Source organism: Gopherus evgoodei, chromosome 4 (genome assembly GCF_007399415.2).
Source record: "Gopherus evgoodei ecotype Sinaloan lineage chromosome 4, rGopEvg1_v1.p, whole genome shotgun sequence".
NCBI classification, from domain to species: Eukaryota; Metazoa; Chordata; order Testudines; family Testudinidae; genus Gopherus; species Gopherus evgoodei.
In genome coordinates this window covers 142645562-142672953 of record NC_044325.1, presented here as the reverse complement: position 1 = coordinate 142672953, position 27392 = coordinate 142645562, and the positions used below count along the sequence as shown (strand labels likewise).

Genomic DNA, 27392 nt, shown 5'->3' with positions numbered 1-27392 from the left:
TTTCAGAATAACATCACGGTCGTCTGATTGGAGTTGAACAGGAAAATGGTGTGTAAATTTTAAACGGGTGGCAAGTCCTGGAGACTATTTATCCACAGAGCAGGAATTCCACAGGCTGTAGCAGGGAAACAACCCCCCTTACAAGTGGGAACCTGGAGGAACCAACCTATACAGAACACAGGTCAGTCTCTCTGGCCTCTCCGCCATCACTCTCCCCCCTACCGCATTTTCCAATCAGCACCTGTCCCAGCCACTCATTTCACACAAGCCACCAAAACAGAGAGGAGGGAAACTTACAGTCTAGCTGCTGACATGAGATGGATTTGAACTAGCGACTTGTGAGGTCCATAGTGTCAGTAGCACTACTACCACTCCCCTGAACAATCCATCTCCCACAGGAGCAACTACATCAGTTTCTTTTGCGCAGCTGGTGGAGATAATAATGTGACTGTTGGAAGGTGAGGGAGGCTGGACATGATCTGAAAGGCTACGAACGGCATACTGCCATGTGGAGAGTTTTACAGAAAAACTCATTATTCATTGACAGGATTAATAATATTTATGGCACACTCGCTTCACCCAGGTATATGTTATACAATAGACACAAGAGACTGCACAGGTCGGCTTGCACTGTCAGTACATCAGCTTACACCATTCTTCCCACTTGGGGCTAGATGTCTGTCAAAGGCTTGCCAAGGCCTTGGACCCAGTGACTGGGCAACACAGACTGTTTCTGGTGCCCAGGAAGCACGCTGGCATATTCGTAAATAAGGCACTGTGGTGTCACCGTTGTGCATGCTGATGCTGTGCTATACAGAAAGTGAAATGCCGAAATTAGTACGAAGAGTAATTCATTATTTATCGGCGTTTGCATTTTAACTAGGAGCGGCGGCTGCCAGCAGGTGCTTCTTAAATGTCAAGTGATTTTCAGTTCCATCCTTTCTTTCAAAGAATCAAACCTTAGTGTGGGCACATGGAAGTGTCCGAATGTGAGGGGCAGGAGTTACATGGCTGGGTGCGGGCATATGTGCAGCAGGGGATTTGTACCCATAGCAGTATGCATGCAGACAGGTGGGTATTTGCACTGCACATGGACATGGGATTTGCACACACAGGTGCGAGCATGTGCATGGTGAGGATTTATGAAAGTGTAGGCACAAGTGCGTGATGGTTTACACTCATGGTTGTGTGAAATAGCGATTTACTTGCATCAGTGTGTACATGTGGGCAGGCAGAGATGTGCATGTGTGAGAACGTGGATGGATGGGCATTCATATGGGAATTTGCACACATGAGTGCCTGGGAATTTAAACCCTCATCTGAGAGCAGTGGCATACGTGCATAGTATGGTGGGCCTGACACAATTCCCCCCAGACCCAGACCCCCTGAGCTGTGGGACTCACGAGGGAAGCTCGTCGAGACATCCTGCTGAAGGTCTTGGGGAACTCTGGATTGTCCATCTGCAACTTCTGCAGGAACTCCGGGGGCAGACGAATGTCCACGGGCAGGGAGAGCCGCTTGCTGACATCCTGCAGACAGGGCCAGCGCAGAGTTAGTGTCTAAAGCACCCGACACAGCTGAGAACCTTAAACAGGCATTCAGGGAGCAGTGCCTGACAGCCTACACACTCCCCATGCCCCCCACCCCTAGACAATTGCCTCCCATCTATGAGAACCACATGAGCTCCTCCTCCATGCACCTCCTCCTCATCCAGCCCAGTACTTGCCTCCATGGAGAAGCGGCGCTGGTTGTTCCTTCGGTAGCGCACAGCTGTCGGGGACTGGCCTTCCACCTCCGAGGGGGAAACGGAGGTTGGCTCTGCCCGGAAACCCCTGCCAAGGTGGCCCATCTGCAGGTGTCCTTGTGCCAGGTCTGCTGAGAGAGGAAGCAGAGACTGAGTGGATAAACTGGATGGCACCAAAAGGCCACTATTAATCAATGCATGGGACAATCACATACCATGGTTGAGTCTGAGTACAGGATGGGGAGCAAGGGGGCTCCTTGACACCGATCCCTGCCCTAACACTGACCCCCTCTGTGGCCTTGGGCAAGTCCCTTCACCTCTCTGCAGCTCAGGTTTCCCTTCTGAAACACTGGGCTAACACTGCTATGCCCCAGGGGAGCTTGCAGGAGTTAATGCGTGTTTGCAAGTGAATATCAGTGCTAATGATTTCTAGTACCTATAGTGCCTCTGCTGTTATGACTGAGGTGGTGCTAAGGGGCCTGTCAGGGAGCAGGGCTCCACTGTGTTAGGCCTGTATACACATGGACTGAAAAGACTGCTCCCTGATCCACAGAGCCTGCAGTCTCAGGGGCAGGCTGTGAAAGCCTTTCAGTACTAACTGCTAGTGCTTTACTCCCATTGTACAGATGATGAGAACTGAGGCCCTGGGAGATGAAGTGACTTGCCTGAGGGCCTGCAGCAGGCCACTGGCAGAGCTGGGAACAGAACTGTGGTCTCCTGAGTCCCAGTCCAGTGCTTCATGCGATAGGCAACACTACTTAGCACCCTACAAGGAGCATCACCTGCTTCAATGCGGCCTACTCTTCACCATGAGCATGGCTCTCTCTCACCAGCGCTTAGTAGCTTCAGCTCATGTCACAAGCAGCATTACCATTATTATTCACTCCCAGGGACCTGAACAATTCTGAGCAAAGGGCCTCTGGGATTAAAGGGGGGCAGACAGAGCACCCTTTCCTGCACCTTAAAACCAGCAGACTCCAGAGGAAGGTACGAGCTCCCCTGCCCCAACCCATTACATCTGAGCAGATTACGTAGTCCTGGGAAATGGTCCTAAAACACAACAGCTCTCTTGAAGGCTGAACAGATTCCGAATAATAACCCTTCTCTTGGGATTACAAGTCTGAAGCATCATCAAGTCCCAGGCGCCATGAAAGGAGCAGGAAATCAGAACAAAATAAGCCACAAAGCTCCCTCAGGACTCCAGTTTTAGGCTTGCACTTAATTCCTCCTCGGTCTGTAAATAACGTCTGGTTGCTAGGAAGCTCTGGAGCGCAGGGACCCAGACCCTGTCTCAGTAATACATTAAACGAGGTCACCCGAATCCCTGTGAGATGGATTCTCCAAATTCGCAGGGGCATTATTTCCAAGAGAGCCATTCAAAACAAGGCTTCTGCTAATTAGATGTTTCTGAATGAAGTCTGGCTATTTAAAGAGGAGTTAAACCCTCCTGTGAGGATTAGTGGAAGAAATTTGACTCCCTTACAAAAGACTGTCAGCAGATACATGACAACGTCTTCGGGCCCCTCCATGATGACTGCATGGATACAACACAAGGCGACTGCCTTTGGCACAGACAGCCTTTCACATAAGCCAGTCAGAGACACAGAACTCAGTCGCTGAGGAAACTAAGAGAGGGAGAAGAGAGGGCAAGAAAGGTCTGCTCATTAGGTGACAGAGTTGATGGGACAGATACCAGGGGTTCTATTCCCTGCTCTGCCCTAGGCCTGCTGTGTGACCAGTTCCCTCTCAGGGCCTCTGCATCCCCTCTAGGCTTTGTCTATTTGGAGTTTACCATCTTTGGGGCAGGGGCTGTCTCTTACTACGTGCATGTACAGCCCCTAGCACAATGGGTCCCTGACCTCAGTTTGGATCTCTAGGTGCTACTGTCTCACGATTAACAATAACTTCTCACAGCATGAATAACGGGTGCAAAAGCCAGTCCCAGTCACAGGGACTGTCACATTTAGCAAGAAAGTGCTGCAAGTGAGCTTGGCATTTTAACAGATCAACAGGAACGAAGAGGCCAGAAATGGGGGAATTGCTATTCAGGCTTAAATGCCTGCTTCACAGACACAGCTTCCTTTCTGATCTGGTTCTTGAACTCCTCCAGCAGCAGTGCAGCCCAGCCCAGGCTCTCTAGCAATTTAAGGATCCATTTCTTTCAGCCCAAGAAAATATTACAGCCACAGCCTGTGAAATACACCCATGTCCCTCCTGGCTGGTAAAAGCTAGTGAAGAACAACTGTGCCCACTACTAATGGAAACAGTCAGGGTCCCCTTCAGAGAGACAAACCTCCCAAACCCCTAGAAAAATGCCATAATTGGCCCAATCCTCAAGAAACCATCACACGGCCCTGAAGATCTCTCCAACTATCGTCCCATCATCCACCTCCCATTCCTAGGCAAAATAACTGAGCAAGCAGTAATCATCAAACTCCAACAGCATGCAATGTCAGCCATGAACCTAGATGTCTCCCCATCAGGGGCCAGGGCACAGCAGAGACAGATCTGATGGCACTAGAAGACTACCTTCTTGTGGTCATGGACCATGGAGGTAAGATCCCCATGCTCGCAATGCTGGACCTCTCTGCAGCCTTTCACACAGTGGAGCCCAAGATACTGCTAACCTGTCTATGTGACATGGCAGGAACAGTGGCACCAACTGTTCTTTGGCAGCATAACTCAGAAAGTGGTGACAGGTGACTGCTGCCACCAGGGACTTCACGACTGCTACTGATTTTACCTGGCAGGTGCGCAGATACTACAGGGATGGGCGGCAGCATAAAAGCAATTAAACAGATCCATTGATCAACCTCCTTGACAACATTTCTTGGGGCCCAGACGTGCTGCCTTGGCCACTGTTACAGCCTTTGTGGATGGGGCTTAGTTACATCACTTTGGAATAGGCTCAAGGGTTGGTTTCAACAACAGTTGTAAAAAAAAAAAAATTACCACGTCCCTAGCTTACCCTGCTTTCTTGGGGGTTTCCTTTATTCTTAAGAACAAAGCACATCCCTCAGCCTAAACTTCCTCCTGAGTTTAGCCCTTCCTTTTTTTTTTTTTCCTTGCAGGGCCTCTGTCCCTTCCCTAGTTCCCTCTGCTTTATGAAACACTCCAAGATTTTTGTATTCCTTGGTTGAAGCTAGTAGGACCCACCTGGTTTGGCTGCTAGTGTGAATCAGCAGAAGAGCTCTGCATTTCTATGCATGGATCTACTGCCCTCTGACAGTTATCCTTAAGAGTTATTAGTGAATTTCACACTAGAGTTCAGATTCTAAACATCCTCATGTTGAGATCTGGGGTTTTGGCCTGGGCCCACCATTGATACTGATTATTATTATTACACTGCAATTTACCCTCCGCACAGGATAAATTGTTGATGCTACAAACACCAGGGTCAGTATTGTGGGGAGGGACGAAGGTGCATGGCCCCTAAGAGCACAGAGCACCACAGCATTAGGAAAATGCCATACATCAAGAACAGGCACTGGCAAGCTGCTCCCTTCCCTGGGAGCAACACTGGTTGTTTGCAGCACGAGTCAAGGAGACATCTCATGAACTGCCATGGTGTATCAGCCACAAGATCCCTCCCCTGTCAGCCCAGGGAACTAGGAGTGTCCGGAAAGTGTCCTGCCATACAAAGATGCCTTAACTCCCTTTAATATCTTCTTGCTGCTGCCACTGATACTGGGGGCTGCATGTCACCACAAGGCCCTCTAGCATGGTGCCAAGTGGAACTGAATCACAAATGTTTCTGCAGGGGCCAGGGCTCCACTGAACCGCTCCCTGGGTCTCCACAGGCTGAAGGCAGCTGGCTGCTCCAGGCTGAGAGCCCTTTGAAGGGAGAGTGTCTTGTCAACAGAGGTCATTGGAAAGCATTTGCCTGGCAAGCATTTTGTAATGCAGATGGAACAGGTCCACAACCACTCTGCTACTGCAGCGTAAAGAGTGTTTCTCTCTCTCCCTTGTGCTGCATGGCAGGGAAGCTTCACCTGCCAAGGAGTTCTCTGTACCAAGGGATACGGTAAATTGTCCATCGTTTGGAGTCTACATTGAGATTGAATGCCTTGCTAAAAGAGATGCCCTACTTCAACCACAAGTTACTGGTCTAGATGCAGGAATTACCAGGTGAAATTCTCTAGTTTGTATTATGCAGGAGGTCAGGCTAGATAATCAAAACAGTCCCTTCTGGCCTTAACATCTAGCAATCTGTAGTTCACAGAAACAGAGCTGGGCCCAAACCCAGTGGGGCTTTACCTAACCCCCTTCCCTGATCTGAATCTGTGGCTTGCTCCGAGCACTAGAAAGGGCCAAACTAGCACCCCAGATCCAAACGACCCGACATTAGGAGAAGTTAGGCTCTAGATCCAGGTTTCTATTCTGACTGTAGCCAAAGTTTGAAGGAACAGGGGGGAGTTCAGATCTGGGGTTCTAGTTCAGGACCCTCTGTATTAACCCTACTAACTGCTGAATCCACAGAGGATGTAACACTCAAAGTAACAGTGTCCACTCATACATAATAACTCAGCAAGAGAAGGCTAAATGTCAGCAGGGGAGTTCCTGACCAAAATACACTCCGCTCAGCTGCCCAGGGCACGTCCCTCAGTCATCTTCCTGCTGAGACACCACTTCCATTAGCCGAGAGCTGCACAGAAACAGCCCTCTGCTATTGCTAATGTGGATTCACTGCACTGACTTCAATTTACTTGGACAGCCGTGGATGAGCTCACTGCTGGGCATCAGCAAGAGAGCTACATTCGCAGGGCACTGATCAGAGCTGGGGACAGCCAAGACTGGCTTCACTAGCCCATCTCCTGGATGAGATGCAGCAGATGAATGACCCGAAGAGAGGATGGCCAGGGGAAAATGTGGTTCCCTGACATTGCCACTGGCATAATAAGGGTGCCCAAGGGTTCGAGGGATGTATTTATGTGGCCTGTGTGACATATTTAGGTTCTCCAGGATCCAGGTAAGTTTCTATCCCCCATGGTTGAGAAGAAAACCTTCCAAATGAGAAGCGAGTGTAACGTGACACCCTGAAGTCTGCCTGAGTCTGCAGACACCTGATACAATAGCTCTCTGGTGCCTGAGCCGCCCAGCTCCCCATTGATTTCACTAGAGCGGCAACTCTTAACGCTCACAACAATGTCAACAGGAACTATTCCCCGGCTGGTCATTTGAGCAGAAGGAATGAGAAAGAAGGTGGGAGGGTGGGAAACGCCTGGGGAGGTGTGAACTGCAGCAGGGAAGAATATGGAAAAGGAAGAGCAGAGAAGACTCATAGGGATAGGGGAAGAGGGAGAGAAAGAGAGAAAAGAGGAGGGGGAAGGAAGAGAGCAGATTGCAGGAGCATTGGCCTAAAAGGGAGCAGCTTCTCTCATGGGAGGGGGCTGCATGTGACAGCAAAGGACAGCATCCTTTAAAATGCAGTTACTTCACAAAGGCTGCATTCCCCCCTTGCTCTCTGTGCAAACCTCCAACTCATATCAGCGAGGGAGCCGAGCGTGAAGTCCTGGATCTGAATCTAAGCCCGCAGACCCCGCAATGAAGGATGGAATCTGGCCCTCTCCAAATGCCCCCGTGCTAGACGAAGCGGGTCACATGCACGCAGCCACTCCCTAACACCTCCACCCCAAGGTGCATGTGCAGCATGGAAGCGAATTGCAGGCATAGGGACAGGGGACGCTCCAGAAGGGGGCAGTGTTTGCCTGCTGGGCATTTGTGTGCTCGTCTCCCTGCCTGGGTGTTGGTTGGAGATGATGTCAGGCTCTGGGTGAGGAAACGCCAAGGCCTGTTTGATTCCGCGCTGCTTTTCATGTGGATTACAGCGGTCCCCGACATCCGGAGAATAATGAGGCTGCCTAGGATATCAAAGCAAATTAAAGCGAGACGGCAGACACTGCAGCTGCCTTAGACGAGTTTCTCTCTCTCTTTTTATAAATACATTTAAACACTACCTCTGTCAAAACAAGCTTTGATCTCCCAGGGAAAGAGGCCAAAACCCTCTACTGCTTGCTTGAGTTACAACTTTTAATTACCTCACTAAGTGTGAACTCTCCTCTTAAATCTCCATTAACCTTGCAAGGCTGAGCCCCACTCAGATCTTGGATCATTTGGCCTCTTTCCACCCTCCATACATTGTTCCTTGGGAGGCAAGGCAAAGCAAAGGCCAGGTTTGCCTCTGATTAATGCCACTGCAAAACAGGAGCGACTCTGGATTTGCAACCAGAATGACGAGGCTCTGTGCCCAGTAAAAACCTGGGCCTGATTCTGTCCTGCTTTATACCTTGTGTTTCCATTTACAATGCAATGTGGCGTAAAGCCTGGTAGCCTGTTATACTCACTTTGCACTGAGGTACCTGACTGCACCAGGTGCAGGACAATGGGGAATCAGGCCCCCCAGTGAATTCAACCCTGGTGCTGCAGGAGCTATCTGGATTCATTTCCCATTATATACCCCTACCACAGGGAAAGGAAGGCTGTCCAGCAGGGTAATCTCCCTATACTCCAGCCGGCAGCCAAGAAGAGAAGATGGGGCAAGAGGTTTTCACAACACCATGTTGTGATGTTGCATCAGACTAGGGGAAAAACAAGTGGTGATACTCTTTCAGCTCTTCCCAGAACCCAACTTCCGCACACCAGGAACACCTGAACAAAATGCTACTCACAGTAGACTTCACTGAACTCTTAGTACAATCACCCCACTTTTTCCTTGCACAAAATGAAATAGTTACCAAGGCTGGCAGCCACCATTAGGCTTCAGAATTAACATCCCATTGAGGTGAACAGGACCAGTTCAAACCACTGTTTAGAATAGCCTACTTTAATTGAATTGTCTCGTTAGCACTGACTCCCCACTTGGTAAAGCAACTCCCATCTTTTCATGTACAGTGTGTATATATACCTGCTACTGGATTTTCCACTCCATGCATCTGATGAAGTGGGTTTTAGCTCACGAAAGCTTATGCCCAAATAAATATGTTAAGTCTCTAAGGTGCCACAAGGACTCCTCATTGTTTTTTCTCCAAGCTATTGTTTCAGGCTATCTGCAGACCCACTCAGACATCACCTTAGGGTGACCAGATGTCCCGATTTTATAGGGACATTTCTGATATTTGGGGCTTTTTTTTATATGGGTTCCTATTACCCCCCACATCTGGACCCGATTTTTCGCACTTGCTATCCGGTCACCCTAGATCACCTGCTCAGCCTATCCTCTATCTACCATTTGACGATTATCTTCAGAACCATAAGGGCTACAGATTATGTTTTTTTAACTGAAGGCTTAGATTCTGGAGCACAAATTGGCAGTGACCAGGAACTGGCTCACTAATCCAACTCCTGCTTATATCAATACGAGAGGGCACTGCAATATGATGATGCAATGAATGGATGCTGGTGGCTTTGTACATCACTGTGACTTCCCTGGATGGCGAAGCAGCTCTCCAGACATTAAATTCTGGCAGCCTAAATATCATGGTACATTAGAAGTACGTAGCTCGGCCGTGAAACATTTGCTAGCCATCAGGGTTGGAGGGTGAACAGATCCTCATTCCAGCTTTCCTCCTATGTGACTGCAATTGAGAGGTATTTGCAGGGTGGCAGGGAGTGTCTCCGGGGAGCGGAGGCAAATGGTGGCAGTCACCATTTAAATGAAATTTTCTGGCTCTTACCCATCCTGATGCCAGCATAAACACAGCAGGGCTTGGCAAGGAAGCCCAGGCAGAGGCTGCGAACTGGGAAGTTTGATCCTGAAACAAAGCACGTCAAACAAAATCCCACTGGGGGATTCGCTCCCAAAGGTAAGTAGCTGGAGAGGGAGAGCACTCACGTAGCCAGACCATGGGTGTTTTTAACCTCCATAGGGCCAGGTCTCCCAAAGAGCTCATGGCCAGACTCCCCAGTACTTAGCACACACAGTAGGGGCCAGATTTTCCAAACAATTGGGAGCTCATTTAGGCCCCTAAATCTGGGGCAGATTCCCAAGTACTCAGCAACCCCGCCACTTTCCTTATGATGCTCACGGCTGCATTTTCACTATAGCTCAGCATCTAACTTGCAGCCAACGCACTGAGTCCTTTTGAAAATAAGGCCCAAGATGCCTAACCTTGCTCAGGGCTGGTCCAGACAATAGGGAGGCAAAGCTGTTAGCAGCCTGTCTACACTAGTGCTCCCAATGCTGCAGCAGTGGGGGATCCACCAGTAAACCCTAGTCCCCTGCGGGCTGCAATACGTGGGTTGCTCTGCAGTTGTTGAGTTAGAGGGCAGGTGCCAGGTCGTAGTCTGCTAGAAAGGAGGTCAGAGCAGATGCTCTTGTGGTCCCTTCTGGCTTTAAAATCTCTGGATATGTCTACTCTGCAATAAAAGACCTGAGGCACCGAGTCTCAGAGCGTGAGTCAACTGATAAGTGATACAGCTCATAATAAAGGAAAATGCCACTGTAGAGATAGTAACACCCCCCCTTTAGGCTGCAGCATTCCTTGGTTAAGGGACAGGTTATTGCACTCCCTCCCCACCCCCCCACAGAATTTGCCATTCCTCCTCTGCTTCTGAGCCTAATCAGTTCCAATAACCTGCTGTCAGCAGCGGCCGAGGCTGGGGAAAATAATTAAATAATTCCCCCGGCCAGCTCCGCAGTGCGATGAAAGGAAAATGATTTCCTGATCCCTGCAATGATTAGCTCTCTCCATGGCACATGAAATTTGCTTCCCTGCACGTGTTATCCTTGGACACATGTTCACCTGAGGAGATGCCAACACGCCCTGTTTTCAGGCCTGCCAGGCAGAATGGGCAGAGAGAGCCCCAGAGGCTCGTTCAGAAACATGGGCAGCAGGAATATTTAAACTGCACCATACGTGACACTATCGAAAGGACACACCCGGTAACAGTTGGGCCTGGCCCGCACAGGGGGAAGCTTGGAGAAGTGGCTGAAGCACAAGACCCAACATCAGGATTTCAGGGTTCTCGTCCCAGCTCTGCCACTGACTGGCTGCGTGACCGTAGGCAAGTCCCTGCTCCGTCCTGTGCTGCAATTTCTCCATCTGTAGAATAGGGGTAATGAGAATGACCTCACAGAAGGCTTAGCGCATCCAGGTTTGTAAAACAAGGTCAGACCGAGGCATTTGCCAATGGTGCAGCTGCATGCAGCTGGTCTGTTAGTGCCCATGGGCTTCCCAGTCTCCCCCTAGAGAGATGAACTTGGGGAAGGAACCCGACTTGATTCTCTTCCAGAAAAAAGCAAACCAAACCCTTTCCAGCTGAACCCCAACCTGCAGTAAACCATGGCCCCCTCCCTGAGCCACAGACCATTGAAATCTGTAGAAAGATGCCCTCTGCCATCAGTGGACTCTGGATCAAGCCCACACAGCACTAGACAGGTTGGTGCATCTGTACGCAGCATTCCCCTGTCAATGCTGGATGGTGCAATGCTGCAGGGAGGGAGCTCCCAGCGGCAAGGGGTTTATTAAATGCCATCAGCGGAGGGCTGAAGAGACACGTCAGACAAAAGCGGCTGTCGGGCCTCTTAATAAATAACATCCACTGCTTTCAGGGGAAGGAGATTAAGGGCAGCGCAGAGGTGACTTCACAGGCTTGTTTACAATCTGTGAGAAACTTAATCAAGAGATCTTGGGCCAGAAGGAGCGGGCTGTATGGGAGCGAGGGAATGACGCAGAACTGGGGACAGTGGAGATGGGCACCATGTCTGGATTGCACCACATGGGAAGGGCACAGGAATTTACCATGTACTGTGGGAAACAAACTGTAGCCAGGTTCTTCTGCCTCCAACTCGGGGAAGGAAATACAGACATGGCCTGATACTGGGGGCTTCTGCTTCTTAGAGGGGCAGAAACACATCCCTGGGCCTAGTACTACGTTCTCCTGCCACACAGGGGGTAGACATACACCCCTGGACCTGGTACTAGGTTGTCCTGCCACACAGGGGGTAGAGACACACCCCTGGGCCTGGTACTAGGTTGTCCTGCCACACAGGGGGTAGAGATACACCCCTGGGCCTGGTACTAGGTTGTCCTGCCACACAGGTAGAAGCAGCAAAGAATCCTGTGGCACCTTATAGACTAACAGACGTTTTGGAGCATGAGCTTTCATGGGTGAATACCCACTTTATCAGATGTATGTCATGCATCTGACGACGTGGGTATTCACCCACAAAAGCTCATGCTCCAATACATCTGTTAGTCTATAAGGTGCCACAGGATTCTTTGCTGCTTTTACAGATCCAGACTAACACAGTTACCCCTCTGATACTTGACAGGGAGTAGAGACACACCCCTGGGCCTGGTTCAGGGATCCCCAAGAAAGTGACAGACTCATGGCCCATAAAAGGGAGACAATTGCGTACTCAGCTCTGCCCTCGCTCCAGTTCCATCCAGGTCACCCGGGGAGAGGTACTGACCAGCAGGGGTGAGCAGAACAAGTAGGCTGCTGCAGACCTTGGTTTGAAAAGTGAAGGTGAGGAGGCCAGGCACAAGCAGGGCTGAGGACTCATTAAAGTGAGGAACGGGGAAGCCGCCTTGTTACATGACAGAGCTTGGGTTTCGTGTGCGTCGATAATGAGCCAAGGGCCAGAGAACCCAGGGCTGATGTCCCCTGAGAAAGGTGCAAGTCAGCTGCTGCTGTCAGCACCCAGCACTTCGTTAATCTTGCACCGTTTCATCCTGGTGACTTCCATGCCTGTAATTAAAGGCTCGTTTCTAATTATAGCCCCGTCAGCTAGCCAGGGTTGGGAGAGCAGACAGGCACCGCGGCTGCTTCTGAGCATCGAGCATGGTTGCTTGCTAAGGGGGGTGCAGTACCAGCAGCTTGAGGCGAGCAAAGGGATGTAATCCGTTAGCAGCGGCGGGCACTGCAGAGGGCAGGGGGCTGGGACAAGGAGGAAAAAAGCCCTCTCTATTACAGGCTGCTGGGTCTCTTCTACACTTAGGTTAGAAAGCAGATGGCTGGATAGAGGAGCCAGGTGATTACATTAGGGTCTCAGACTGGATTTTTTGTTTTAAAGTCTGTTTCTAACCGTTGCGGTTGCAGAGAAAGGTGTAAACGTGACCTGAGTGAAGTGAGGGAGCACTGTGTGGCTGACTTTGCACAGAGCTTGAGACAACTGCTGTTGGGGGAGAACTGCCCTACACATGAACAAAGCCTGAGCCTGCCAGAGAGCCAACTGGTACTATTTCTGGCTGGGGAGAAGGGGACCCCATGCTTTAATGAAGCGCAGGCCTTAAGCAGAATAGCTGCTTGCTCCCCCACTTTTTGCTTTGGTCTTTAATGTGTAATGATATGTAAAAATAACAATGCTTTGTCCCTTTGCAGCACTTCCTACCCACCGTGCTCCCCATAGAGGAATGAATGTTGGGGAGGTATTACCCCTGTTTCACAGATGGGGAAACTGAGGCATAGATTGGCCAGGGACTCACCCAAAGTCACACACTATTTGTGCTGCTTTTCTGGGCTCATTTGAGACAGTTAAAGGTCAAGTGGAAAGAAATGCTGACCCTGCACCAACTGTCTGTGCCTGAAGGGGATTCTGGCCAAGCCTGGACCGGTTTCCCTTGCTGGCACAATGAACTGCAAGCCTCTCACCTTCATTCTTCCTGTTGTTGAGCTGATTGAACTGCTCTGTGAACTCAGCCAGTGACTCCTCGATGGTCTCCGTCCGGGGAACAGAGAGGGAAAACCGTCGCTTGAAGTTTTTCATCTTGTTCATTTTATCCTGTGCTGCGGTGGGACGGCAGGGCCCTGGAAGGGAAAAGCAAGGAGAGTAGGCTGAAGGGCTTGGATTGCATGCAGGACCACCCACTTGGGGCTGGAGCCAGACGCACAGGGCCTGATTTGCAGAGGTGTCAGGCACCTGCAGCACTGACTGACTGGACTTAGGAGTGCTCGGTGAAAATCAGGCCTGAGATACAGTCTGTGCTCCTGATGAGTTTACCAATAAGAGGCCCAAGCCAGGGCCCACTGAAATCACTAGGAGCCTTTCTACTGAAATCAGCAGGCCTTGGGTCAGACCCAAATCAATGGATCCTCGCGGACGAACCTATGTGCCCATGCACAGCCTGACTGACTTCAGTGGGACTTGGCCAGGCTGCAGGGGTCTGTCCGGACAGCTCAGATTGCAGGATCGGGGTCTATGCACGAATCCTCAATGCTAAACCAAAGGAATGATCGTCTCTGCCTCCCTTCTCTCCACTGCCTCACAGCAGTGAAGAACAGATGCCTAAAATATTGACCCCCTCTTGCGCTAGCATTGTCAGCTCTGCTGAGATGCGCTGCAAAGCCGCTAGTGACTGAGCAGGGTAATTAGGATGGATTACGGCGCCCGTCTTATAATGTGAGACGAAGCAGCAGAGTTCCATAGGGAATAACCACCGCAGGCCAGTGAAATGCTCCTGTTAAAGCTTCAGCGATGTCTCAAGTTCTACCTTTCAGCCTCAGCAGCTGCAGAACAGAATCAGGCGATGTCTGAAGGGTCTGGGAGTAGCTGGGGGACGTGACCCAAACCCAGTGAATCTAAGTTTGCCAGGTTTCTTCCCGTGGAGCTGTACATGGTGCACATTGGACAAAGCAGGCAATAGGTGCCAGATGATATTGCATTCTCCTCCCCTCACCCCCTGGTGTGGCAGCAGCGTGCCTACCTCAGTCACACTCTTTTCCCCATAGTAAGTGAAGGAGTCAGCTAGGGTATTGCTTGCACTATGAACACCCCTTCACGAGAGAACAGCCTGACACCTAGTAATGCTCTCCACTGTAGCCCATCATCAAAAAGTTGTCAGACGGTAATAAGCCTTGATTGACACCAACCTAGACCGGATTCGAACCTGTGACCTAGCAATGAAAGGCTCCAAACTCTTTCCCGCATTCAGTGCATTCAGGACCTCGCAAACCCTCCTACCATGAGGTACTCCTAAGAAGGGACTGTTAGGTGTGTGATCCCTTCGAGAGAAGCACAGGCTCTGGAATAGGACCATGTTCATTTCCATTCACAGCCTCAGGTGAATTTGAACCCAAAGCCCAAGAGAAGTCTGTCCCCACTGACATCAAGGGGAGCTTTACCATTAGCTTCAATGGGGCCACAATTTTGCCCCATGTATTCTGGGGCTGCGCAGGAGCATGCCCTGCTCCCAGTGTGTATAATTAAAGCAGCCTTGGGGTTGCTCTGTTATATGCTCAGCTGCCCTGTGGGCTGTGGAAAGCAAAGAATAGCCCTAGATGAAGGGCACTCCAGCCACGCTCCTCATGTGTTCTCTGTGCTGGGAGGAGGCCAGCACAGAGCCCTCAGGCCAGTGCTAAACCAGCTGGGGATATTCTCAGGGCATTCCTTCCACCTGCTTCAAGGCCCCTTTACATTTGAGAGCAGCATATGGGGCCTTACTGTAAGTCAGGGAAGCAGGCCTCTTGTGTTTTCATTAGTTAACTGTGGTCTAACAGGCCCCCGGTACTCGCCTTTTCATCATTCATTATCACATGTACCCAAGGGCTGTGTTCTAGACACCTAAATACAGGAATATCGAAATACATACATAGTCTCACTCTGATCTGCAAAATGCTTTGACTCCCAGTCCTAGCTGGAAAGGGCGAGGGCTATGGAGTGGGGGAGAAAAGGAAGGAAAGAAAGACTGAATGAATAAAGAGAAAGACGATTTAACTCCCACAGAGAAGAAAAGGAAAATCCTCTAAGCTTCCAGGCCAGTGTCTCTCCAGTTTCTATGCTCTGCCTTTGCCAAAGAGACTTTCTGGGGCACCAGCAAACTCCCAAGGGGAGAGAGGACGGAAGTTCTGACTGGGAGGGGACCCGAGATGCAAGAGAAAAAGTGAGGTCCTGAGCGTTCACCGTTCATTTACAGTCTCTTGACTGATTCCAATCTTTATGGACACTGAAATCCTCTTAGCCACAGATCGGATTAAAGAATAAAACCCTTAAATGAAGAAAACCCTCAAGGGACAAAGAGTGAAGTTCAGTGTTTCTCTGGCTGGCTAAACAAACACATGCAGGCAGGGCATGGCTGCAGCATTCTTAATTCCCAATGCTCACAAGCCACTACACGGTGTGCTGCAGCTTCTGTCCCTAGCTCAGCAATGGAGACAGGGCCTGGCTTAGGAGCTGCTCACGTTCTGCGCTTGGTGTTTAAAAACAGACAGGATGCCTTCTGGTTACAGTAATTGTCTGGGGTGACAGTTTTAGGAAAAGGGTAATGCTCCTGAAACGGACGGTATAACAGCAGTGCCCTAAACCAAACCTCGGAAAGGGAGAGTCCCTGCACAGCTCTGCCAACGCCCCTTAATTCTCATCTGCAGCCCCATCCCTGCAATTTCTGTCCTGGACTCCCCACACAGCTCTGCCAAAGCCCCTCAGTCCTGGACAGCCCCCAGCTATTCCAGCCCCGGGTTCCCCACTCACAGAGATCAGCCGATGCCCTTCAATCTTGACCCACAGCAGCCCCCACTATTCCAGTCCTGGGCTCCCCCCACACAGAAATCAGCTGATGCCTCTCAGTGGCAATCTGCAGCCCCCTATTCATCCAGTACTGCCACCCCCACCCCACTCTGCCAGTCCTCACATGCAGCCCCCCCACTCTTCCAGCCCCAAGCAGGTACTTTGCTTTACGAGGGTGTTGGGTCTAAACTTTTGGTGAACTTTGGGGAGCCAAAACACACCCAGACTGGCCATCTCTGCATAATCCTTTCTGAACCCTTTATCGAACAAAGCACTGACCTGCAAACTACTCATGACACCCCCTTTCTCAAGTAGCCATTAGCCTTTATCTCTATACATTTACTTGTTAAACTTGCTTTTCCTGTAAAATCTTGATTGATTATGCATGACCATTATCTTTTGTTAATCACTTTGTTTACTTCTGTGTATAAATATTGATGCTCACCCCTAATAAAGGGGCCACACTTAATCTAAAGCTTTGAGAGCTAAGGATAGTGTGAGCCCGTTGATCAACGCATTGGTGTCTGGTCTCTGACAGAATTGTGTGCCCTATACCAACTCCGCACGAACTCGGGTGCTGGAGAGGTGAGTGAGGACTTGCTTTATTACCTAACAATTTGGGGGCTCGTCCGGGATTCCTTCTGGTGCGGTACCTCTGTCCAGTGGTCAGACCACTCATATATGAATTGGCAAGGCGCCACAGGAGATTTCTCCCAGCCAATTCAATATTGAGGGGTCGTGTATTGGATAGCAGGGTAAACGCCAGTTGGAGGGCTCCTGTCAGACACCATGGGTCAAGGGACTAGCGTGCCTCTTGAGAGTCCGTTGGGGATTGTAAATAAGTTATGGAACGAAGGGAAACTCCCAGTACAGACAGGAATGTCTAGGAAGAAGTTGTACACACTATGTGTAAGGAATTGGACTGGGTATACCGCGGTATTGGCCGACCCGGAGATGAGGTGGCCTTCGTATGGCTCTTTCGAACAGGCTGCCTTAAGAGGAGTAAAGAGCCAGATCGAAAAAGACCATCCGGGACAGTTATGTTACTGGTTTTGTTGGGACACAGCAGCAGAGCTGTGGAAATCTTTAAAAATTATGGCAGTCAGGTACTCTCCCGAGAGTGAACCCCCTCCAGGTTATTTCGATGAAGGGTGTAGACCACGGCGTGTTTTGACTCGTCAGCTGGTCCCCTCTGCACCTGCCCCTATTCCTCCGCAGGGGGACTCTCTCCTTGTAGCAGAGGGGAATCTGCAGGATACCAGATTGGAATTTCTGCAGAAGGATGAGGAGGAAATGGAGGGGCAAACCTCGGGAGGAGTAGTTACTAGGCTAATGTCCAAGCAGGTACGGCAGGGTGCATCCCCCCCCCCCCCCGAGGATAGCCCAGAGAATGTCCCCGTCAAATCTCTTGCGAATAATAAAAGTATAGTTAGAGAGATGCCTTTACAGGTGCACGATCAACCTTATATGGGCAATGATGGACGGTTACAACATGCTAATATTGTGGAATATAAAGGATGGCTAGAATGGGACTTGAAAGAGTGGGGACAGTTGTCAGGGTCTTTTGGGGAAAATCCCCGAAAGATCATAGAACTTCTAGAAAGATTGTTTTTAAGTTATAATCCTACTTATACGGATGTGGATCAGTTGTTAAGTAGAGTTTTGACCGGAGAGGAACGTAGTAGATTGTGGATGGCAGAAAGGACATGGGGAGATAGCAATGCAGTTAATCGTACTTGGATGGATAGGCGGGATCTGGCCGCTGGCTGGAATCCCCTACACTGGACTCAGCCAAGGCTGACCCAGCTGCGAACAGATCGAGAGTGATTGTTAGAGAGACTCAAGGAAATGGCTCGCCGCTCGCCTAATCAGGCTAAGTTCATGCAGATTCGGCAGGAATCTGATGAGCCGCCCAGAAAGTTCTGGTCGAGGCTATTGGAGGGGGCCCGAATGTTCACTCAGATGGATCCTGAGAGAGAAGCAGACCACCCTACTCTTATTTCATTTTTTGTGAATCAGTCGGTGCCCCCTGTAAGGGATTACTTCTTAAAGTTTCGCCCTGGTTGGGGAGGTGAGTCAGTCACTTCAGTGTTGGACGTAGCTGATTTTGCCTGGGAGAAAGAAAGGGAAAGTAGTAAAAAGAAAGAGAAAAAGGAAGAATATAAGCTGATGGCTTTAGCTTTTCACGGCGGTGTTCGAGGCAAAGGCCGTGGCCGTGGCAGGGGATTCCAGGGTGCTCGGGGAAGAGGGTCCTGGCGACCCCAGCCATCAGGAAATTGTTTTCAGTGCGGACAGCCCGGTCACTTTAAATGTGAATGCCCCTGGGGACGCCCAGAGGGTCTGGTTGCATCCGCAGATGCTTACACAAGTGAGGAATACACCCCTGCACCACCAGCTCAGCCCATTCCCCAGGCCTGGATCAACTACGGGAAACAGCAGCAGCCGCAGCAAACTCAGCCTCCTCAATGACGGTACCCCGGGGGCGAAGGCAAACAATGTGATGGTCTTATTTCCTTAATGTCTTTAGCCGGCTCCTTTCTCACTTTCTCCCCTCCCAGCAAAGAGCCTCGTTTAACCCTTTCAGTCCAGGGACTGCCTGTCTCTTTCCTCATTGATACTGGGGCTACTTTCTCTCTTTTAAATCATGCCCCCTCTCCCTGGCTATCCTCTGAGGTTAAAACTGTGACTGGGGTGGAGGGCAACCCACAGTCTCTGGAACTCACTTTGCCTTTGAATGTTGTTTATGCTGATAAATGTTTTCCTCACTGTTTTCTTTTTTCCCCAGCTTGTCCGATCCCTTTGATGGGCCGGGATTTACTCTGTAAGCTTGAGGCTACTTTAACCTGCACTCCTGAAGGGATAGGATTATTGATGACAGTGTTAGGAGATTCGGCCCTTACTCAGGGTAATTGGGAAACCACCCCCCCTCTCTCCCCTGACCTCACTGACTTGCCTTCAACCCTCTGGGGAATTTCTGACACTGATGTTGGCCTGCTCCTTCCGTAAGGATTCAGGTGAAGCCTTCCTTAACCCCCCCGTCAGTCCCTCAATACCCCCTGTCGCTGGAAGCCCGGGAGGGCATCCGCCCCATTATCGAGGGATTCATTGCACAAAAGCTAGTCCGCCCTCAGCGCACTCCCTGTAACACCCCTATACTGCCTGTCAAAAAGCCTCCTAAAAAGGACGGAGACCCTGTTCGTTGGCGCTTTGTACAGGATCTACGAGTTGTTAATCAGTATGTGGTCCCTCTTCATGCAGTAGTTCCTGACCCAGCTACTATCATCAGCCAAATCCCCTGGGATGCTGAGTGGTTCACTGTTATTGACTTAAAATCAGCTTTTTTCAGCATTCCTGTGCACCCAGACTCTCAGTATCTCTTTGGTTTCACCTGGGAAGGACAAAGTTATGTCTGGCAACGACTTCCTCAAGGCTACAGAGACAGCCCCACGATTTTCAGCCAGTGCCTCCGCCACGACTTGGAAGGTTTCACCAGTCTGCAGGGATCCACATTGGTCCTATACGTAGATGACATCCTACTAGGTAATCGCGAAGAAGCTGCCCTCCGCATCGATGGTAAGGCACTTTTATTATACCTACACACCAGAGGCCACAAGGTAGACCCTAAAAAGATTCAGTGGGTCTCACAGAAGGTCCGATATCTGGGCTTCCTGTTAACCCCAGAGGGAAGACAGATGGACCCAGCCCGCATAAAGACTATTCAAAACTGCCCTCTACCGAACACCAAGAAACAACTTCGAGGTTTCTTAGGATTAATTGGCTTCTGTCGCCCCTGGTTGCCATCCTGCGGGGAGTTAAGCAAACCGCTCCACCGACTCACTGCTAACCTTGCTCCTGACCCTTTGCAGTGGTCCCCGGACACTATTAAAGCCTTTCAGTTACTCAAGGACAGTGTGGCCTCCTCCATGTCTCTCCGCCCCCCCAATTACAGCAAACCCTTTCACCTTTTTGTCCACGAGAGGGGCGGAATTGCTAGTGGTGTCCTTACCCAGCTGAGCGGGCCCCACCATTTCCCGCTTGCTTTTTACTCTCAGCAAATCGACCCTGTCGCTCAGGGAACCCCATCCTGCACCCGGACTCTGGCAGCAGCTGCCCTTCTGATCACAAAGGCAAAGAGCCTAACCCTGGGTCATTTAACCACGGTTTGGACCTCTCATGCCTTGTCAGCCCTTCTGCGTAGGGGCACAACCCAAGTCTTTTCGGCCCATCGTCAGCAACAGCTAGAGGCCAAACTCTTAGAAGACACTAACCTAATTTTTGAAAGGTGTCGACCCCTTAATCCAGCTACCTTGCTTCCTGACCTGCCAGTCCTCCAGGATCAGCACGACTGTGTGGAAGTAGTTTCCAGCATCTTACAGATAAGGGACAACCTGTTTGACGTGCCACTGGACAATCCCGATTGCATCCTCTTCTCGGACAGAAGCTCCTTCTATGTTGATGGCAAGCGTTTCACAGGTTATGCTGTCACCTCTGAATGGGAGATTCAAGAGGCCGCCTCACTGCCAGGCAACTGGGGAGCCCAAGCTGCTGAACTCTATGCCCTGGCCCGAGCTTGCCAGTTGGCCGCTGGTAAGACCGTTACCATTTTTACTGATAGCAAATATGCTTTTGGAGTTGTGCATTGTCATATCCACCTCTGGAAGTTTCGAGGTTTCCAGACAGCTGCCGGTAAACCCATTCAGCATCTCCCCCTCATCCACAAGCTTTTGGACGCCCTCCAAAAACCCTCTGTCCTGGCTGTAGTTCACTGCCGGGCCCATACTAAAGATAGTAGCCCCGTTACCCGTGGGAATGCCCTGGCTGACGCCTCCGCCAAGAAGGCTGCCACCTTACCTTTAGCCATGCCCACATTGGCTATTGCAACCTCCTCCTTTACTCCACCGCACCCCGTATCAGTACCCGCTGCTGAACTACAATCGTGGGAAAGCCTCGGGGCCACTCTGGTCAAAGGGACCTGGCTTATGCCAGATGGCCGAGCCTGCCTCCCTCGCTCCACATACCCCGTGGCAGTTCTCTGGCACCATGATAAAGGGGGTCACTATGGCACGCACGCCCTCGTGGACACTATCGCTCGCTTTTGGTATGCTCCAGGCATTCAACCCTATTGCCTATCAATAGTGAAAGCATGCAGCACATGTCAGCGTAATGGACCTGCTCCGCCTCTTAAGAAAATTAAGGGTGGAAGACCTCCGCCTGCTGCTCCATTTCAACATCTTCAAATTGACTTTGCAGATATGCCAAAGGCTTTTGGGAAAAAGCACCTCCTTGTTTTGGTTTGCCCTCTGACTTCCTGGGTCGAAGCTTTTCCTACTGCTAATTGTACTGCTGCCACAGTGGCGAAGATTCTCCTTAGAGACATTGTACCCCGTTTTGGCATCCCTCTTGTGCTCGACTCAGATCGCGGACCTCACTTTACTGGTCATGTCCTTGGCCGTTTAGAACAAGGACTGGGCATTTCACACTCCTTTCATACACCCTACCACCCCCAGTCTAGCGGGAAAGTTGAGCGTATGAATAGGGAACTTAAGTTTACATTGGCTAAATACTGTCAGGAAACAGGATTAAAGTGGCCTCAGGTACTTCCCTTGGTCCTGTTTCACCTTCGTACTCGCCCAACCCGCGCATTGGGATTATCCCCCTTTGAACTGCTCTATGGACACCCCCCTTTCAAAGGCGGGGCGCTACCACGTGCTGATGTTTCACTATTGGGAGGGGATCATATTACAGCGTGTCAGTTACTCTCCCTACAGGCTCGCCTCCGTACCCTTTGGAAAGCCTCGCAGTTTTCCCAGACTGTGCCGCTGGAGGAACAAATCCACCCGTTCCAACCAGGGGACTTCGTCTGGGCCAAAAAGTTCGTTCGTGACGACACCCTCCAGCCAAGGTTTACTGGACCCCACCAGCTTCTTTTGACAACCCAGACTGCAGTGTTCCTGGAAGGACGCAAATCTTGGATCCACCACTCCCACGTCAAGCCAGCCGTAGTGGACCACAGTGACGGACCAGCAGCTCTTGTCACCACTGAGGACACTGCCTTCGACCAGTGGACCAGCTTACCTCTCTCAGACATTAGACTTAAATTGACTAGAAAAAAATGAGAGGACCCTTTATTCTGACAACTGTATGTTTTTTTTTTATGCTTTTTTAGTTTATTTTCTGCTTATGAAGATAATGCTTTTATTAGATATTCCCACGAGGTTAAAACTCGTATTTTAGGAAATAGAAGTGATTGCTGGGTATGTACTCAATTTCCAGTAAATGCAGCACAGGGACTCCCCTTCACACCCATTCCCCTAACCACTGCTAATATGACTTGGATGCCACCGACTAGAATAAAAAATCCAGTCCAACCCAATCTTACATGGGACAAAACAGGAGTGCCAATTAACAAATATCTCAGGGTAACCAATCAAACAGGATCACTGTGTTTTGTTAAAGAAAAAGGGTCAACTTTTGTGGGAACAAGTAAATGGAACATATATTTTAATGGCACCGCCTTTAGTAAAAATCTTGGCTTCAAGCCTTGCGCATCCCACTTATCCCATATGTGGATCCCTCACCCCGATCCAACCTTTTCAACTTTTTCATGGAGGGGCAGGTTTTCAGAGTCAGTTTTTTAAAAAGCCCTGCTCAGATCTCGAGGGTGTCCAACTAATTGTTAAAGGATACACAATTGCCTTTTACAACTGCTCAAGCAGTACTACACTGCCCTTTGAGGACAACACTACCAAATTGTGCCTCTGCAGTTCACACAACGACCCCTCTGCGTTACCAGGGGAACAGTGGTACAACGGGTGGTGGGTTACCTCCTACTTTGAGAAATGGAATACCCAAAACGCATTATATGGAACATACTGGGTGTGCGGGCCCAAGGCTTATTATTTTCTCTCCCCTGATTGGGCAGGGTCATGTTATTTGGCATGGCTAGCACCGCCTTCTCGCATCTCCCTCACTCCCCCTCATTTTCCCCACGTTCGTAACATCCGTGAAACTGACAGAGATATTAATCTCCGTGATGGTTTGTCCTGGCAGCGGTGGGCTGGTCACACTAGCTTGAAGGGTGCTATCATCCGTCTACAGGGACTATTAGAATCTTTGACCAATGAAACTGCAACCCTATTTGAAAATCAGGCCGGGGAAATGTCCCAGCTGCGCCAGTTAGCTTTGCAAAACAGAATGGCTTTAGATATGATGTTAGCAGCCCAGGGAGGAACTTGCGCCCTCATAAATGAAGAATGCTGTGTTTTTGTAAATGACACCTACTCTGACACTTTTCAACGTACCAAACACCTAAGGGAAATGGCTAAAAACTACTCCTCTGGCCAGCCACCTTATGATTGGTGGGGAGCCTTATGGAATTGGCTGCCCGGACTTGGGTGGGTTAAAAACCTCTTGGTGGGTGTTGTTGGGGCCATAGTAGTCCTTATAATACTGTGTTGCTGTATTCAGTGTGTCCCCTCCCTCATAAACTCATGTAAGTCAGTTTATTCTTTTCCCACTTCAGCTAAAAGCCTTACTCTCTTCGAATTGGCCCAGGCTGAAATTGCCAAGCGGCCCTTGAGATCTTGAAATAGGGTGTAGCTTTTTGATTAATAGTTATCTCAAAGCTACAAATGGAGGAATGTTGGGTCTAAACTTTTGGTGAACTTTGGGGAGCCAAAACACACCCAGACTGGCCGTCTCTGCATAATCCTTTCTGAACCCTTTATCGAACAAAGCACTGACCTGCAAACTACTCATGACACCCCCTTTCTCAAGTAGCCATTAGCCTTTATCTCTATACATTACTTGTTAAACTTGCTTTTCCTGTAAAATCTTGATTGATTATGCATGACCATTATCTTTTGTTAATCACTTTGTTTACTTCTGTGTATAAATATTGATGCTCACCCCTAATAAAGGGGCCACACTTAATCTAAAGCTTTGAGAGCTAAGGATAGTGTGAGCCCGTTGATCAACGCATTGGTGTCTGGTCTCTGACAGAATTGTGTGCCCTATACCAACTCCGCACGAATTCGGGTGCTGGAGAGGTGAGTGAGGACTTGCTTTATTACCTAACAAGGGTCCAGCTGCAGCATGGTCCATGAAAGGATGGAGCGATGAGGTGTGCTGGCAGGAGGGGGAAGGCTGCTGCCCAGTCAATGACCCCTTTCACCATAATGACCGGACAGCCTGCCTCCTGCCTCCAGCCAGAGCTGGCTGCACCCACTCCACCCACCCTCCAACTGCGAGAGACGCAGCGGAGTAAATGTAGCAGCTATTGCTTAACAAGAAGGGGGGAAATAATCGCAGTACTCAGCAGCTACCCCCTGCTGGCCACAAGGCACTGGCAGGCAAGGCCATTGATCGGGCTTCCTCCCCGTTGCCCAGTGGCAGTTCACACTGACCCTCACAGGCACGTCCCCTTGCAGGGGGTGGGATTGTAGCAGCTCTGGGACTGACTGCCTCAGCCTTATGTCTTTCTTGCCTAGTGGGTTGTGGGACAAGGGGCTGAAGTCAGATCCTCCACGTGCTATGTCTCTGACTGCCTTGCGCCTTGTCTCCTGGCCCTGACGCTGACTGGAAGGGTGGTGGCTGTGCTGAGGGCAGTGGGGGCCTGAAAGGAGAAGGACGGACTATCTTGGGCTCAGATGAGCCGCCCCTACACCAGGCCCTTGTACCTGGCAGGAAACTTGCCATTCAGGAGCCTGCATTCCTTTAAAGTCACTCATCCTGCAGCACAGAAGGAATCTTAAAGGGCATATCAGCCGCAGACTCCCGGTTCACTGAACGCTACTTCAGGGGGTTCTGCCCCACACCTCAATCCCGTTCGACCCTTTAAAGTGGGAAGGGATCTGCTGTATTGCTATCTGCTGGTAGCTCATTCCCTCCCCTGGTCACCCCTGTGATATCAGCACAAACAAACAGTGATCACATTCCAGACTGATGGGCTCAGACACCACATACGGGGAGCTAACGTATTGTGTTGCTGTGGCAACCAGCACACTTGGGTTAAAACGCTTGCATCCGAAACCTTAACAGATCATCTGTCAGTAATATAAACATTCTGCACAGTCATCAGCCACTGTCGCACCAGCGCGCACGCATCCCAGACCGAGCCTCCTAACACTGATGCAATCTTTCATGTTCAAAGCCTGGGAACCCCAGGAATTAACCTTAGCTAAGGCTGCACTCAACCAGGTTTCCTGCAACCACACTTCTCCCCACATCCCCCAGCCTAGCAAACCTCTCCATCTACAGACAAAGGTTTGACCAAGGCACAAGCAACATCTGGAATCACAGCAAACAACTGGGTGGCTTGGGGGGGTTGGTTACAGGGGAGGCAGGGGGCGTTCTCTTAACCCCACTATTTAATAAGCCCCAGCAGAGTGGAGACCAATATTTACTATCCTCTGAAGGCCTGAGTGATGAGTCAGGCTGGGATCTAGCTCCATCTCACAAGCTAAGCAAGGTCTAACCTAAGTACATTAGACAGTGCCATTCGTGTCATGTGCATCAATGGAGCTAAATGGATCCGATGTATCTCACTCCAGCTGTGTGCGCTCACCTGCGGTGTTAAAGCAGCACTGGGGGAAGCTACCAAACATTTGTGCCATGTGCCCATGCTGAGCTGCATTGACCGGGGCTCTAGTTGACAGACAGTGGATGAGAGAACTCCTGGGAAAATCCATATCTGCATCTGTGCTGGAATAGGGGGTGTTCTCTTCAAAGTAATGTTCAGCCACACCCCAGCAGGAGAAGCTGTCTTTCAGTTGAGGCACCAAGCAGGGCTCCTGACCATGTGATGGCATGGCACTCTTTGAAAGACCATGAGTATATTGACACTTGGAGCTGCAGATGTAACTTCTGGCTCATGTAAACATACTTGTGCTAGCTCTGACCATCCTAGTGCGCTAAAAACAGAAGTGTAGCCATGGTGGCATGAGCAGTGCAGGGGCTAGCTGCCCCGAGTATGTACCTGTCCAAGATGCTAGGTACATGCTTGGGTGGCTAACTCCTCCCACAGTGGCACAGCTACTCTTCATTACCTGGATTGGGGCTAACAAGGGTATGTCTACATGAGCTGGACATTACATCTTCTATCTCCAGTGTAGACCCTAAGAGGTTCTAACCCCAATTCCAATATGGGCAATTACTTTCTTCCTTCCACCCTTGCACCCACTTTGAACTAACTGCAGTTTTCTTCTTTACTTCCTTTCCTAAACTACTGTGTAGCATGCTGTGAAACAGCTGCTGCATTCTGCTGCTGGGTGCTGCAGAGGTGATTGCATCTCAGTAGCTAGGGCCAAATACACAGCATGTAAAGTGCTTTGGCATCCACAGTGCTATGTGAACAACAGATATCATTACTGGAGTATTATTATGCGTAATGATGTGTTCAGGAAGATTACACACTAGCAGCACCAGACACTGCAATTACTTTGGCTCAAATCCTCCTGAAAGATGTCACTTGAAACTGACAGTCCTCGCTTCATTTCGCAGAGCAGGTAAAAGCATAGTGCAAGATTCCTCCAAACTAGCCCACCAAATCTCTGGTATGTCTACAATGCCTCCCAGCCTGCACAGACTTGTGCTAATGGAGCTAAGATCTAGCTGTGTGGATATTCTGCTTCAAGCTGGGGATCAGGCTCTCCAGCTGTCACGGAGTCACCGGGCGATGCTCTGGAACTGCTCCCCACCAAGCCAGTCAGGACTTTGGGGAGCCTCCTCTCCTTTGGAGCAGACTTGTTCAGGGCAAGAAGCTCACACGTCTTCACCTCCTGGGTCTCTCCTTGGAGCATTCAGCATCCTCTGCCCCTCCGTGCGCTTCCCACAGCGAGTCCACCCCAGCGGGGTCCTGGGGAAGCCACCGGGTTCTGCACCCCCACTTTGCAGTCAGACGTGACTCTCAGCCAGCCAGTAAAACAGAGATTTATTCGATGACAGGAACAGGGTCTAAAACAGAGCTTGTAGATACAGCGAACCGGACCCCTCGGCTGGGTCCATTCTGGGGGGCAGTGAGCCAGACCCCCAGGTCTGCCCTCCACCCTCGACCCCAGCCAGCTCCAGACTAACAACCCCTCCCTCAGCCCCTCCTCTCTGCTCAGCCCCTTTCCCGGGCCAGGAGGTCACCTGATCCCTTTGTCTCCAACACCTTCAGCTGGCACCTTTGCAGAGGAGGGGCCCAGGCCATCAGTTGCTAGG

The 27392-nt window shown here is 50.3% G+C and overlaps 1 protein-coding gene across 3 annotated transcripts in view; it reads right to left on the bottom strand.

The window, feature by feature from the left end:
* The window catches only part of CDK18 (cyclin dependent kinase 18), a 182879-nt gene that overhangs the window by 22120 nt on the left and 133367 nt on the right, over window positions 1-27392 (bottom strand). For all 3 annotated transcript variants that reach the window (XM_030561588.1, XM_030561587.1, XM_030561589.1), the window contains 3 exons: window positions 13340-13495; window positions 1727-1872; window positions 1404-1529 (listed from right to left, as the gene is read on the bottom strand). In XM_030561588.1, coding sequence (XP_030417448.1) covers window positions 1404-1529; window positions 1727-1872; window positions 13340-13463 — 396 coding nt within the window. In that variant the 5' untranslated portion in view covers window positions 13464-13495. The remainder of the gene's footprint in view (window positions 1-1403; window positions 1530-1726; window positions 1873-13339; window positions 13496-27392) is intronic.